Genomic DNA, 16,675 nt, shown 5'->3' with positions numbered 1-16,675 from the left:
ATCCACTTTGCGACCTCTCCTTTCTCACCAGGTTCCACCAAGACTGAAATTCTTAATCTGTTGTCCCTTAGCTGTTCCAGGAGCAGTTCTCTGCCTCGGTCTGCACAGGAAAGGCTGCTCTGCCCTGTAAGGATCCTCTCCTCAGAAGCTTGAGTAACCAGATGATGTATCTTAAAACCCCCACGCGTCTAGATTGCTTATCTTCTGCACAGATCTGTCACCACCTGAAATGTTCACCCCTCGAGACTGAAATTATGCTCCGTGAGAACGGGGATCTGCTTCTGACACCGTTCCAATCACTGACAGGACAGAAGAACTTAACACAGTGAATGTGAGGGAGCCGGGACCAGTAGAGTGAAGAATAGTTTGTAACCCAAGCGCTGAGGAGGCTGAAGAATGTCCTTGGGTTCAAGGTCAGCTAGGACACAGCAAGTTCTAATCAGTCTGGCCACACAAAGTAAGGCCTGGTCTCAAATAAACAAACAAACAAAAAACCCAAGAAACTAAAAGGCCTCTGTTGACAGGCAACACAAACAGGATAAATTTGCCTTCTTAGAATCACAAAGACGTGGAGCTGGGCAGTGGTGGTGCCTTTAATCCGAGCACTCAGGAGGCAGAGGCAGACCGGGTCAGAATCAGAGTACCAGGCTAGCTAGCGTGGTCTACAAGAGTGAGTTCCAGGACAGCCAGGGCTACACAGAGAAACCCTGTCTCGAAATACAACAAAGAGATCCAGGCACTTCAGAAAAATAGCTCCAGACCATGAGTTCTACAGTCTGGGGAGTGAGTCTTTGTATACCCAAAGCAACCATGTAACTGACTATGTGGCTTCAGACAAATTACTCTTTCTCTACAAAACTACAGGTGCTCCCTGCCTCATCTACAGGTGCTCCCCTGCCCGATCTACAGGTGCTCCCCTGCCTCATCTACAAATGCTCCCCTGCCTCATCTACAAATGCTCCCCTGCCCGGTCAACAGGTGCTCCCCTGCCTCATCTACAGGTCTTCAATTGTATACTACCACTGCAGTGAACATCTTTGAATTCCTAGTGTCATACTTTCCAGCCTCTGGATCTTTGGAGACCATCACACTGTTTTCCTTCTGCCTCGGCAAGGGTACCACTTCCTCCTCAACAGTGAACACCTCCTACCCTTCCTCCTTAAAATGTCCTCGGTGCATTGTGCTGGGTCTCCTTGACTCAGCAGCTCAATTAGATGCTCTTTTCAGTCCCTCCCTGGTCACAGAGATGATAAGCTTTACTCAGACATTCTGCTACTCTCCAGCCCCACGTTAGGGGTCAGGTACGAAGGCACAGCTTTGCCACCTGATGTACTGACCAGTGCCCAACACAATCCCTGGTTTTAACGGGGGATGGCCTCACAGGTATCTGATGAAGAAATGACAATAGAAACACCCACCTCTAATACGGCCAGGACGGTATCAAGCTGGTCTTCTCGGAGGGTGATATTGTTGGAGATTTTCCTCATGGTATGTATGGACTGCAGACGCACTTCCTCAATTTCGTCATTAAACATGTCAACTAGGAAGTCAAGGCACTTCTCAGCAAAGGAGGGTGAAGACTGAGCCAGCATGCAGAGAGCCTCCACAGCAGCAATGCGAACCTCTAACAAATGAGCACAAATTAAACTGAACGTTATTCAAGAGCCGGAAAAACAGACTCCTTCTCGCATGTGCATTTTTATTCTCTACTCGCCTCTCACCCTAGAGTCCCTGTAGCATCTTCTTCTGCCACCATCACAGCGATGCACAAACATGGGCTTTGTGTCCCAAGGACTAAGGCCCATCTTACGCCATGTGCACGTGATCAAGTCACACATCTACCTACACGGTGTCGCCTTATCTCAGTGTTTCGACTACACGAAAACCACTGAAGTGTCAGGTGCTAGGTAACTGCTACCATCTTAGAGAAAAGAATTGACAAAAGGAATTTACTTCCCACAAAGTCAACGAGGGAAGAGAAAACCCCGGGACCCACACCTGTAATCCCAGGCTAGCACCATTCTGTGTGTCGTTAAGGGACTTGCTGCTCCTATGTAGACAGGACTCAGCACAAACCGTGTGGAGGGACCTTATGCATGTATTCTGCAAACTGAGCTACAGCCTCACCTCTCTCACCGAACTGTTCTAAGGTTGGAATTACAAAAAAAAAAAAAAAAAAAAGAGAGAGAGAGAAAAGGAAGACAGGACAGGAGCAGGAAAGGGGTAAGAAAGGAGTTGAAGGGGGAGAAGAGGGAAGCGGGAAGCTACATCTCACAGTGAAACACAACGGGAAGGAGAGGTGCAGAGGGCATTGCAGAAAACCTCAGGATCGTAATGCATATGTGGAACCAGAAAACCTTTAAAGGAATAACAGCTGGACAAGAGTGGCTATGCACACCTTTAATCCCAGGCTGATCTCTCTGAGCTAGGGCTATACACCAAGACTCTACTAGATAGACTGAGTGATGACAGATAGGTACATGGTAGGTAGGTAGGTAGGTAGGTAGGTAGGTAGGTAGGTAGGTAGGTAGATAGATAAATAATATGACACAAAAATTTTCACAAAAGCAAAAGGAAGATAGAAGAAAGATTTGTGGTCACAAACAACTGTATTGAAATCCTGTTGTCTTGCTGAGTAACTAAATATTATTATTAATAAGACTTTTATTAATAAGTACTTACTACAAATAGATCATGTATCATGCCAAGTGCACATGGAATCTCATTTAATTTCTATAGCTTGGAAAGAAGCTTATTATCATCACCATCCCCATTCTATAGGACGCTGACGTCTGAATTTAACCACCACATCACTCTGCTTGGCCTCAGCCTCTCCTTCATAGTAGGTTCTTTACACAGTGATCAAAAGACTAAATGAGGGAGGTGGTGGCGCACGCCTTTAACCCCAACACTCAGGAAACAGAAGCATGAGGATCTCTGTGAGTTCAAGGCCAGGCTGGTCTATAAGAGCAAGTACTAGGACAGGCTCCGAAGCTACAGAGAAACCCTGTCTCGAAAGGAAAGGCTAAATGAAAAGATACACTTTATAGATTTTATCTGTGTGTAGAGGTGAAAGGACGGTTATGGAGTCAGAGCTCTCCTCCCACCTTTTATGTGGGCTCTGGAGCTCATGCTCAGGTCTCCAAGCTTGTGTGGGAAGCACCCGCACCCGCTGAGCCGTACGGCAGGACAGATGTCTCAGCCACACTCGTCCTCTCCTACCCTGACACAAAGCAAAGCATGCGAGGAGGACTACAGGTAATCAAAGCCGTACTTACCGTACATCTCATCTTCCAGCCCATGGACAAAGGCTCCACACGCTCCTGACTCTATCAAGTTCACAGCCCCTGTATCTATTTCTTCCTTGGGAGCATCATCTCCCCATTTCCTGCCACTGGAAAACTCTCCTGAACTGTAGAGTTCCTTGGCACGCTCGTGTGCAGTGCGTTTCCTCTGTAGAAGATGACGATAATTACTACTTGCCAAGAACATCAAGGTGCACCTAAAGCCGAGAGAAAGTAGGCAACAAAACTGCTCTTGGAGAAACCAGACAGTTCAGAGCAGAGAAATGCAAATCCAACTTAAAATGAGACAAAAGTTCACAAGTCTGTAATAGTTTCCGGTAACCTAGACAAAGTGTTGACTGGGCAGCTGGTTGTGCTTACATTACACATCAAAAAGGGGAGCCAGAGAGCCAGGCAAGAGCAGTGCCTCTTCAAACACGGTCTCCAGCAGTGTCTAAGGAGCAGAAAGTAAATCCTACCTCTTTTTGGTTAAACACAACCTTTACAAATTATTTTACAGAATGAAATTCATGATGTAGCTTGTAATTTGGTACTGTGATTTTGAATTAAAATGTAATCTAGTAACCTATATTAATGCAGCAAATACATGGACTGCTAAATTAAATCAACACCACTCACCATATATCTACACTGATATCGATTACAGAAACCCAGTGTAAACAAAGAGTTCAAGTTACCCTTAGATCTGACATCAGCTTCTTGTCAAGAGTCTGCTCCAGGAAATGAGAACTGACTTGCTCCATAGAGCCCTGTAAAAAGAAAGAACCCAAAGCATATTCTAGCCATCACCTTGACATTCAAAGTTTACAAGGAAATGCATGGAGGTAACGTGATTCTTGCCAGTAAAGATGCCTATAGGTTCTGAATCATCAGGAATATACTGTAAAAAATATGAACAACAGTAACAGAAGCTACCTCTGACTTAGGCAGAAATTACTCTGTTCTACGTACTGCTCTGAAAGTTTTCTACATATCTCAACCCATTTAATCCTCAGTAGCACACTATGAAGTAAATACCACTATTTTATGCATGGGGAAGGGGCATGCAAATATTAAGTAACTGACATCACAAATTCCAGAGCTGGAACATAAACCTAAGTTCCAGGAACCCTTTGGTTTGGCCATCCTTCCTCATTGTCTTTTTCCATTTCTTCCTTTCTTCTTTTTGGTCAAAGTCTCAGGCTGGAACACACTATCTACTAGAGGCTGGTCTTGAACTCCTGATGCTTATGTTTCCACTTCCCAGCTGGCCTAACTTCCATTCCTTCTTATTCTATCCTTCCTATATACCTGGCAGTCACATTTTGGGAGACCAAAAAGACCTCTCTGAGGAGTTATGAATAATAATAACCCAATCTCTCTCGAATGGTCTTCAATTTTCCAATACAACCTATGTGTGGAATTTGTCTTACTATAATGAGGAATGGAAATTGTCATTTCTGTGCAGCACAGACAGCTCTAACACCTTACAGTTTCACTTTAACCTCGTGAGGAACCTGCTTTCTCCTCTCACACATCTCACCACCACGGGCAGGCTCCTGCCTGGCCTCTCAGCACACACAACACAGATTACTCGGTACCTCTGTCTTCTTCCCCTACTACTCCAGTCAGTTCACACCCATCCCGTGACTCCACAAGCTCAGCCGCTTCCCTGAGCCATCTCTATAACCCTGCTTTAATGACTTTAGATCTACACAGCTCCAAATTAAGTAACTGTGTTTGTGTTAAAAAGTGATTAATAATCCAATCTTGCTAATAACACTGGCAATTACAGTTGCTACTATCTATAACATTTCTAGACAACTAGGCTTTTAGTCATATATACATTAGCATTCATAAATGTACATATTTACACATAGTTATGCCTCTTTCTTATATAAAAACACACCTTATTTGTTATTCATTTATTTATTTTTGGTTTTTTGAGACAGGGCTTCTCTGTTTAGCCCTGACTGTCCTGGAACCCACTCTAGACCAGGCTGGCCTCAACAGAAAGATCTACCTGCCTCTGCCTCCTGAGTGCTGGGATTAAAGGTGTGTACCATCACCGCCCAGCTAGAAACATACACACACACTCATAGGTATACTTTCTGTAGGCAATCTTTAACCCTTTTAAACTCTCAATCTGGTATTACATTTTTTATTTTACAGGCAAGAAAACTAAAATTTATGGGCTAATGAGATAGTTCACCGGGTGGACATTTACCATCCAGTCTGTAGCCCTAAGTTCAGTCCCTGGCTCCACATGGCAAAGGACATTGAGTGCTCTTGATCTTGAGTGGAAAGGGTTCAGCTACCTTTCCTTTTCACATCTGTTTGTTCACTGACCCCACCTCAAGCCCAGAACTTTTGCAGGGAAGTGGGTATGGTAGTATCACAGTCCAGGCCTAGAGTGTGGACCGATGCTTGCTTTGTAAGTCTTATTTGCAAATAAACACAGTAATGAAGCATACAGCGTAAAAAAGGGGGAGGGTAAGCTATTGGAGAAATTATGGGGTTTCTAAAAATACAACATATCTGACCCTATCTACAGTTTCTCGAAATGTCTGTAAAAATTAACAAGCATTGTGTTCATTAAAGAAAGTGTAACTTGGGCTGCAGAGATGGCTCAGCGGTTAAGAGCACTGCCTGCTCTTCCAGAGGTCCTGAGTTCAGTTCCCAGCAACCACATGGTAGGTAGCTCACAACCATCTGTAATAAGATCTGGCATGCAACGTATTGATTTTGTGGGAGCTTAGGCAGTTTGGATGCTCACCTTACTAGACCTGGATGGAGGTGGTGGTCCTTGGACTTCCCACAGGGCAGGGAACCCTGATTGCTCTTTGGGCTGACGAGGGAGGGGGACTTGACCGGGGGGAGGGGGAGGGGGGAGGGAAATGGGAGGCGGTGGCGGAGAGGAGGCAGAAATCTTTAATAAATAATTAAAAAAAAAAAGATCTGGCATGCAAGCATACATATAGACAGAATACTGCACACATTAATAAGTAAATAAGTCTAAAAAAATAGAAAAAGAAAGTGTAACTTACCAATAGCTTTGCCGCTTGAACACGAACTACCCAGGAGCCATCACTGACCATGTGGCAAATTTTCCCGAATGCATCATCAACTAAGCGAATTTCTTCATTAGAAGAAGGTATTGGAACAATACTAAATAAAAAGAAAAGGGGAGAAACCACATATGACAAAACATGAGGCTGCAGGCTCGGTGCTCTGAGGAGACAAGTGAAAACCGTATGTAGGAAATCCTCGACTGAAGACACCCCACACAACCAGGGAGAACATCCAGCGGCTTTCAGTTCCACTGCAAACTTTGAGTGCGTTCGGTTTTCAGATTCATGAAGAACTTGGTGGGGGAAGGGTTACAGGTCGGTGGTAGAGTGCGTGCTAGCCCTCATTCAATCCCTAGCACCTACATAACACAGAACTATACGCCTGAATCTGAATAAAGCTAATTCTAGATAGACGTGCGTGTACGTGCTTGTGTGTGTGTGTGTGTGTGTGTGTGTGTGAGAGAGAGAGAGAGAGAGAGAGAGAGAGAGAGAGAGAGAGAGAGAGAGAGAGAGACCCTAATAACTATAAATGGAGCTCATTCCTATAGGTTTATCAATCCATTCCGGCTTTCCAATTCTGGATAACAGTTTAATGCAAAAGAAATCACCACCCCTTTTTCTCCTATAGAAAATACCCTTCTATTAAATAGAATAAATATAAATCTCCATCTCGAGGAATCACTGTGAATAATTTCAGTGCTATGAAAATATTTTAAACCAGAGCCAGTAGATGGCTCAGAAAGTAAGGGTGCTTGCTGCCACCTGACCGCCTGAGCTTCACCCCCAGAATCTCCATGGTGGAAGGAGAAATGATTCCTACACCGTGTCCTCTGCTCTCCACATGCATGTGGCACACATGCCCACAAACATACATACCTGGTATCTTTTATATATGGCATTTGGCCTACGTCAAACTACACCAAAATCTTATTCTTATTCTCATTCTCTGTCTATCTGCCTTTTTTGTTTGTTTGTTTTCCCGAGACAGGGTTTCTCTGTAGCTTTGGAGCCTGTCCTAGAACTAGCTCTTGTACACCAGGCTGGCCTGAACTCACAAAGATCCGCCTGCCTCTGCCTCCCGAGTGCTGAGATTAAAGGCGTGAGTCACCATCACCCGGCATATCTGCCTATTTCAAAAAAAATGATAGAGAGGCCCTTGAGAGACACAGTTCAGTTCCTTCAGTTGCAGATGAGGACACAGGGACCCAAAGGCATCTTTCACACAGTGCATGGTAGTCTGCAGTCAAGGCCTATGCCGCCCCCTCTATTCCCACTTTTCCGCAGGTAGCTTTTGTGTGCTGACGAAGACGGACTTGCACCTACTGACCTCTCGGGGTAGAGCTGACTGACAACCCAGATGAGCTGCACCGCAGCACTGCGCACCTGCTCGTAGTCATCTGACAGCAGCTTACAGGCCTGCAAAGGAGGAGTGCCCGTCAGCCTCTGTTCTCAGGGTGATTCCAAATACTTCCCAAGTGAAGACAGGATGGCAGGGTAAGGGTGCCAACCAAAGTACTTCAGAGTGCTCTCATTTCTTAAACCCCCACCTAACAAAGGAATCTTGGCATTCCGTAATCTTCTCAGGTATAATATCACGCCCCATGTGGAAAGCAGAACCACACAGAGGGACAGACATCTAGATAACATCCAACCGAGTGAAGTCAGTACTCGAGGCCCACAGTACTACAACGACATTTACACATCAGTCCCAGACATGTAGACAATTATAATTTTCACAGAGATGAAGCCAGTCAGTAAGCTAACAAAACCTGAGCATGGATTTAGCCTGCTGACCCCTAGACTCACTCAATTATCCTCCAGCAGAAACATCACATTCTGAGGCACCCGTTTAAGCTGTCAAACAGCCTGTCCACCACTCCATCACGCCTTTTTCCTGTTTATAATCCGACACGACACTCATGTGCCATCTGCTCATATGATCTGTGGTCTTAGTCACCCTCCAGAAACACTCCAGTTTACCACACTGGTGCCAGAACTGATGTGGACTATGGCCCAGCCAAAGAGAGATCAGGAAGACTAAAACTTGCCCTAATTATTATTACTTTTTAGTAAGGAATCAAACCCAGGACCTTGGGCATGCTAGGCAGGCTTTTTACCACGGAGTTACATCCCCAGCCCACTTTCCTTACTTCTAATCATACTTTCTCCATGTCTTTAGTATTCATGTACAGACAAGTCTTTTTACATGCATTAGCACCATTTAATTACATATATACCCCATATTGTTCTCAAAAGTATGTTTTAGATATAGCTTCACAGCCACCCCAACAAATGTGGCCACTGATCACCCTCATGAGTGCAAATTTTGAGAAATGGTGCAAGACCACCCCCCAACTTCATGACCCTCCTCCCCTTCCAGAAAGCCACCAATCACCCGAAGGTACCTGATTATAAATCGTCTGGTGTAGCTTCAGTCCTCTCTCATGGAGCTGCAGCTAGAGAATAAAAATGCAGTTGAAGTCTTCCCAGCATCTCCACACATTCCCAAGGGTATCACGTCAGATCAGACTAACAGAATCAGTACTCAATAGAAACATTTCCTACATAAACACTCAGACACTTAACTCCAACCCAAGGACAATCTCAGAAATGTTAGAGAAGCATAAAATAATGGTGAGAAAGAAAAGGGAGAAGGCCAGGCTTGCAGCTCAGCAGTAGAATACTTGCCTAGCATTTACAAAGTCCTGGGTCCAAAGAGAAAGAACCCCAGGGAACAAACGGTCACCGCAACTTCCCTCAGATCCCATTGCCCTTTCTGAAGGGCCACTTAGCGGTTGCCTACTGTCCATAACACCAAGTCACACGCCTTCCTGCTGGAACCAGGAGAGCTGAAGGAGAGCTCCGACACAGATTCTATCCTCCTTCCTTCAGAGATAGAGATGAAGGGGCCCAAAGGAGCCAAAAGAAAAGCACACTTGGCATACAGGAACCCTGTGTCTTCAGTTCTATAAGGCCACCACCAATAAGGAGTGCACTAGGGGATTTCAGAATATATCCAAAGTAGCATATGCCATAATCTTGAGATGAACCAGGTGTGAGGCTAAAGCAAGAGGACAGACCCAAGTTCAAGGCCAGTTAGGGCTACTAAGTCAGTCCCTACTGAGAGAGAGAGAGAGAGACAGAGACAGAGAGAGAGAGAGAGACAGAGAGACAGAGAGAGACAGAGAGAGACAGACAGACAGAGAGAGAGAGAGAGAGAGAGAGAGAGAGAGAGAGAGAGAGAGAGAGAGACAGAGAGAGAGAAAGCTGGGCAATGGTGGCTCACGCCTTTAATCCCAGCACTTGGGAGGCAGAGGTAGACAAGATCTACAGAGTGAGTTCCAGGATAGCCAGGGCTACATAGATTCACAGAGAAACCCCATCTTGAAAAAACAAAACAAAAAGAAAACAAAAAAACAAAGGAAATGGAACTGTCCCCGGTTACTTTTTTTTTTTTTTTTAAATTATGTTTACCATGGCTTTTATAGCTGCTGTTCTGACACGCGGGTCCTGGTCACTAAAGTAGTCCCCGATAATCTTCTGGACATCTCTGGCAGTTAAGCCTTCAGCATCTTTTGTGACATTTTTCTCCAAAGAGCCAAGGTTGCCAAGTAACTGCAGGCACTTATTTCTTACACCATGGGATGTATCTGTCAGGTGCTACAAAAGGAGAAGAAGAGAAAGAATATGATTATGACATCTTGAAAAACAAACCAAACACTGGGGAAAGCTCACTCCACCGGCCCTGGAGACCACTGCCGTCTCAGAGTTCTCACTGCTGTGTGACATTGCTTCGTCCAAGGATTCATCTTCTTCCCCCAAATGAAGCTTTCATCAAATTATTTATTATTTACACGTGTAACTGGGAGGGATACGAGTGGTACCACGATCCACGTGTGGATGCAGGAGGATAACTCTTTTCCCTTTAAGGAGGCACTGAACTCAGGTTATCTTCAGAAAACAAGAGGCTCCTTTGTTTTTTCCCCCAGCAGTTTGTATTTCCAACAGCTGGCACTCTGCCTTGTACAAACTGCTACTTTAAAATCTCCCTACATTTTACTTACTATCAGGTTTTTTTGAGTCTCACTATGAAGACACGGCTGATCTGGAACTTATGTACACCAGGGTAGTCTTGAACTCAGAGATGTGCTGGCCTCTGCTTCCCAGGTGCAGGGATTAAAGGAATGCACCACAACACCCAGCTCTACTATCAAATTATAATACAAATAAAAATGTAAAACATGGGGGGTTGGAGAGATGGCCAAAACACTGGCTGCTCTTCCAGATGTCCTAGGTTCAATTCCCAGCACCTATATGGTAGCTCAAAGCTGCCTATAAGTCCAGTCCCAGGGAATACAGTACCTCTTCTAGACTCCACAGGCACAGGCATACATATAATACATAGATACATGCAGACAAAATACTCCTGTACATAAAATACATAAATAAAAATTTAAAAACTAACCAGTATATAATAGAATTATTTAAGAAAATTTAAATTTAAGAACTCTTTAAATTTACTTTTATTTTTACAAATTGTGTGTATGTATGTGTGTATATGCATGCGAGTGTGTGTGTGCGTGCATGCATGCACATGTGAGTGAGGATGCCCAAAGAGTCCAGCAGAGAGTGTCATGAGGCTAGAGTTACACATGGCTATAAGCTGCCCAACACAGGTGTGAAGCTCCTGTCCTTCACAAGAGTATCACTCACAAAACCCAAGTTTAAAAACTTTTTTTTTTTTAAGGGCAAGACCCATAAAGGTTTTGCTTTTTTTTTTTTTTGGTTTTTCAAGACAGGGTTTCTCTGTGGCTTTGGAGCCTGTCCTGGATCTAGCTCTGTAGACCAGGCTGGTCTCGAACTCACAGAGATCCGCCTGCCTCTGCCTCCCGAGTGCTGGGATTAAAGGCGTGTGCCACCACCACCCGGCTCCAATTTTAAAAACTTTTAACAGTCATAGAGAAATATGGAAAAAATCTTGAGTTTATGGCTCAGTGAACTCTCACAAACTGAATACAAGAACCAAATAAAGAAACCAACTATATGACTAGGAGTGGTGGCACTCAACTTTAATCCCAGCACTTAGAAGGCAGAGACAGATGGAGTTATGTGATCAGAGGCCAGCCTGGTCTACACAGCAAGTTCTAGGCCAGCCTGGGCTACAGAGCACGTTCCAGGCCAGCAGGTCTCACTACAAAGCGAGGCCCTGTAGAAGAATGTGGGATCTTGTAAAGATGATACTGTCCTTGATGCTGTTGCTTCTCCTTAATCTTATGAATCACCATCATGCTTATGTGAGATGTCACATGTGAGTTTGGTGTGCGTGTCACAGCACGGATGCGGAAGCAAAAGGACAACTTCCAGGAGTCAGTGCTTTCCCTTCACGATGGTTCTGAGGACACAAGACAAGCGCTCTACCCAACGAGCCAGCTCTCTGGTCTAAAGATACTGCTAATACTGACAGGATACCAAAAAGACGGCATCAGCACAGACGAGACTGCAGGCTTTCCACACGGCAAACAACTCAATGGCATTTAAAGAACAAAAACAAAATATCTTAGAGACTGAAAAAAATTCAAGACCATCCACATATAATATGTATATCTTTTGGATCCTAATAAAAAGCAAAACCACCAAGGGTATATTTAGTACAATTAATACCAAACTAATAAAAAACTGATACGATATTAAGGTACTGTTAATAGCTGTACCCTGAAAATTCTCTAACATATTTATCAATATACTTTAACATGAAGTACTTGGAAGTACAACATGATGCTGAGAGTCATATTAAAATACTATAGCACACAACAAAGAATGAGAAGTGAATAGATGAAAAAGGGTAAGATGGCTTGTCATCTTAGCACTCAGAGTCTGGGATAGGAGGACTGCGTAAGTGAGACCAGGTCAGACAGGGACACATGGCAAGATGAGAGAGAGAGAGAGAGAGAGGGGNGGGAGGGAGGGAGGGAGAGAGAGAGACAGAGTAACAGAAAGAGAGACAGAGTAACAGAAAGAGAGAGAGAGAAAGAAGGCAAGAAAGAGAGAAAGGAAGGAAAGAAGGAAACAAATTACCTACTTTCTTCAAGTACAAAATGTTTAATTTTTTCCTCTGTGTGAAATCACTGATTTGAAATAAGACTACAGTTCCCCTTCACCTTCTTTCTTGTTCCCTGCCCTTCCCACGTCTCTGTCACTGTCTCCTTCTCTCTCCGATGTGGCACAGAGTCTCTTCAGTATGAGGGCCAGGGTTTAGCTCGGCAGCAGAACACTTGGCTGACTTTGCATGGCTGTGGGCTCAATCCTGTCCAGCATAGCCCACGCAAAGGTAGTGTCAGCTGTCACAGTCTGCGACACTGAAACAGGACAGTATCAGCTAAAGGACAGTGACAGCTGATACTGACCTCAATATGGCAGGATCTGGAAAGACACAGGAGACAAATCTCCAGACGCTGATTCTCCACTAGAAGGAGAGAAGCCGATCAAAGGGCTAGCACAGACACAGCACAGACGTATACGAGTATCTCCCATAACTCCCGTAAGTAACTACCATACAACAGTGTTGAGAAGTCAAAAGGACACACACAAGCTTGAAGAGCTGCCCACTTAGTCAAATCGGAGAAATAACAGTAAGAGATTACATTCCACTGAGTAGAAATAATAAGTTCAAAACTGATGAAAACTGAAACTTTGGCATCAGAACACACAATTTCAAAGGGAAGAGAGTAACCTGACAGCGGAGAAGGCAGCCAGCAGAGAACTAGTGAACCAAAGCCAAAGTAAACATCATCAGCACTGAGCAATTACAGCAATGTATCCCTAAGACTATGCAGTGGCAGTGATGACTGCTTCAGGCTACGGCATTTTTTTGAAAGATAAGGCAGTTTTAATATAACCAAGGGAACTCATTAGGCAAATACAAATAAATTCAAGGATGTTCTACAAAGTAACAGTTCCTAAGTTATCAAAATGTCAAAGTTATAAAATCAAGAAGATACTCAGGAATTATTCCAAACTCAAGATGACTATTAACATGGTGAGAGTTAAAGGTACTCTGAACCTATCCTTTTTATTTCTTTGTTTGTTTGTTTTTCCTTTTTGAGACAGGGCTTCTCTCAGTAGCCTTGGCTGTCCCAGAACTTGCTCTATAGGCCAGGCTGTCCTTGAACTCACAGAGATCCACTCCCAGCATAAGCCACCACCACTTCCAGGCTTGATTTTTGAGACAGGGTTTCTCTGCGTAGCCCTGGCTGTACTGGAGCTTGATCTCTAGAGTGCTTGATTTTTTTTCCCTAAGAGACATTTATGCAGGCAAATCCCAGAGCCTGGAGCTTACACACTAGCAATACGCACAGTCAGTGCGGACTCTGAGGGCACTCCCAGGGTCTTCACAGAACACACACTCGAGTGTTCTAGATCAATACGGACGGTTACTGCTGACTCTGAGGCACTCCCAGTGTCTTCACGGAACACACACTCGAGTGTTCTAGATCATCAATGAGGCATCGTGTTGACATTTTACTTTCAAATGGTTCATCAGAAAAAAAAAATCTAAGCTGGGTGGTGGTGGCACACACTTTTAATCCCAGCACTCGGGAGGCAGAGGCAGGCAGATCTCTGTGAGTTCGAGGCCATCCTGGGCTACAAAAGTGAGTTCCAGGACAGGCTCCAAAGTTACAGAGAAACACTGTCTCGAAAAAAAATAAAAATAAAAAACAAAGCAAAACAAAAAAAATTGGGAGGAGAGAACCAGCTCCACAAATTATTGACTTGACCTCTGTGCATGTCCCCCCCCACACACAGAGAAATATTTTTGTAAATGTTAAACCCTGCTCTTATGTTTCCACAAAGCCCCACATTAGATATGCTCAAAATATCCATGAAAATACAACACTGAAACAGAAGAGTAAAACCCAGATAATGACCCCATCAGTTTTTCAAAGTGACTTATTTATACTGAGCATAGAAGCTTCATTTTCCATAGCCAAACTGGTAACAGAATCACCCCTGAAAGGTGAGTCACACCTGTTACCCACACTTCATCTGATTTCCAGATGCACTGACACCTTAGCCAATCAAGGCCGCAATGGAACAGCGGCACAGAACCGACATATTACTCCATCTTAGCACACTGAACCATACCTTCAGGCAGCAAACAGAATTCTATGATGACGTCCTTCCCGAAAGGTCATCATCAAAGCCTGCCGAGCGGAGCTGGGGCAATGGCGTGAATAAGCTGACTGCCACACAAGCGTGGAGACCCGAGTTCCAATCCGCCCTGTAGTGGCACCCAGCGAGCAGGGCACAGACAGGTGGGCCCGAGGGGCTCACAGGCCAGAAAAGACAACTCCAAGTAAAAAACCTTGTCTCAATAATAACGTAGAGAGCAGCCAGGCAAGGACACCTGGGCAGGACCTCTCACTCACACGGGCACACACAGGCAAATGCACCTCCACAACCACACACACATTTTAGGAGACCCAGATGCCAGTTGCCTGTTGTGCACTCTGTCAGGTCACAAAGTGCCACCATTTCCACATTAACAGTGGGTAACAAAATCACATCTTGAGTAACAGCAGCAGTCTATATCAAAAGTAAGGACAAGCAGGGCGGCGGTGGCGCACGCCTTTAATCCCAGCACTCGGGATTCGAGTTCGAGAGAGAAACCCTGTCTTGAAAAACCAAAAAAAAAAAAAAAAAAGTAAGGACAGGTTGGTGTGGTGGTCCACGTCCTAATCCCAGCACTTGGAAGGCATAGGCAATGACACTCTGTGAGTTTGAGGCCAGCCTGGGCTACAGAGCAAGTTCTAGGACAGCCTGGGTCAGAAAAAAATAAATAAATAAACTAAATCAATTTAAGACTACTTTCTAAATGATTCTCACAATCTACCCACATGGTCCATCTTTGCACTGCTTTAACCCAAGTTACTGTGATTTCTCACAAGAATCATTACAGTGGGGCCAGTAGGTTGGCTCAAAGGCTGTAGCAGCCAAGTTCAATACCAATCTCAAAACAACAAGGTGGAAGGAGAAAGCCAACGCTTACAAGGCGTCCTCTGACTTCCAGTATGTGCCATGACTCTCCTGTCCCCCACCTAACACACATAAACACGCTTGTTTTAAGGAATAACTACCGCACTTAGCTTTACTTCCCCCCAACACCAACGACTAAAGAGAGCAGCGTTCAGCCACTGAGCGTCCTTCCCTTCTCTGGAGACTACACCGGGCAGTGTTCAGCCACTGAGTGTCCTTCCCTTCTCTGGAGACTACACCGGGCAGTGTTCAGTCACTGAGCATCCTTCCCTTCTCTGGAGACTACACCGGGCAGTGTTCATGGTCACCGAGAGTCCTTCCCTTCTCTGGAGACTACACCAGGCAGTGTTCGTGCAGGGAGCATCCTTCCCTTCTCTGGAGACTACACCGGGCAGTGTTCAGCCACTGAGTGTCCTTCCCTTCTCTGGAGACTACACCGGGCAGTGTTCAGTCACTGAGCATCCTTCCCTTCTCTGGAGACTACACCGGGCAGTGTTCATGGTCACCGAGAGTCCTTCCCTTCTCTGGAGACTACACCAGGCAGTGTTCACGGTCAATGAGAGCCCTACCCTTCTCTCTCAGAGACTACACCAGCGGAGTTCACAAAGCTCCCACAGGCTCTTGGTTCAAGAACGAAGACCAGTATACTCTTACCTTGCAGGCCACATCCACTAAGCGCACCTGGGTAGCTTGATTGTCTGGTAGTTTACTGCCTATTGCAAGCAGAGCGTCTAACAGTTGAGCCAGGACTTGGTGAGACTCTAGGAAAGAGAAAAGGCTGGGTTACAAAACTCCCAGAGATCATTGCCAACACTAACTGATTTTGGGAGAAATGTTGATTCTTATTTATTTATTAAAATTTGTCACGTATATTCTACTGCCTAATCTTTCATCCCTTCAACTAAAAGCTAAATATTCAAAGGAACCTGGTCTTGAAAATCTGAGACTTCCACAGGACTGGGCATAGTCCCGTGCACAAAGTAGGTCCTCCAAAAACATTTAGTATGTGATGAATTCAATAGCCTTCCACAAGGAACTAGGGCTTGGCTGGTGAATCAGAAAGGTTGACTAAAGCAGGAAAACATCCCTGTGTCAAAACTCAAACAAACAAAGTATACTGAGCTGGGTATGGAGGTCACGACTTTAATTACAGCACTTGGGAGGCAGAGGCAGGCAGATCTCTGGGTTTGAAATCCTGTTTGGAAGAACAAAAAACAAAAGAAAACAAACAAACAAACAAAAAAGTACATGAAGGGGATATAGCTTCAGTGATAGAGCTCTTGCCTA

General features: G+C 44.7%; 1 protein-coding gene across 1 annotated transcript in view; it reads right to left on the bottom strand.

The window, feature by feature from the left end:
• The window catches only part of Ints4 (integrator complex subunit 4), a 54,900-nt gene that overhangs the window by 30,524 nt on the left and 7,701 nt on the right, over window positions 1-16,675 (bottom strand). Inside the window, exons 4-11 of the mRNA XM_050154464.1 lie at window positions 16,043-16,149; window positions 9,830-10,015; window positions 8,761-8,811; window positions 7,683-7,771; window positions 6,332-6,452; window positions 3,983-4,054; window positions 3,279-3,453; window positions 1,419-1,624 (exon numbers count right to left, since the gene is read on the bottom strand). Of these exons, the coding sequence (XP_050010421.1) occupies window positions 1,419-1,624; window positions 3,279-3,453; window positions 3,983-4,054; window positions 6,332-6,452; window positions 7,683-7,771; window positions 8,761-8,811; window positions 9,830-10,015; window positions 16,043-16,149 (1,007 nt within the window). The remainder of the gene's footprint in view (window positions 1-1,418; window positions 1,625-3,278; window positions 3,454-3,982; window positions 4,055-6,331; window positions 6,453-7,682; window positions 7,772-8,760; window positions 8,812-9,829; window positions 10,016-16,042; window positions 16,150-16,675) is intronic.

Source organism: Alexandromys fortis, unplaced genomic scaffold (assembly GCF_014885135.2).
Source record: "Alexandromys fortis isolate MF-2015 unplaced genomic scaffold, M_Fortis_MF-2015_v1.1 scaffold_77, whole genome shotgun sequence".
In the NCBI taxonomy this organism is placed as follows: domain Eukaryota; kingdom Metazoa; phylum Chordata; class Mammalia; order Rodentia; family Cricetidae; genus Alexandromys; species Alexandromys fortis.
This window is presented reverse-complemented; position numbering and strand designations above follow the sequence as displayed.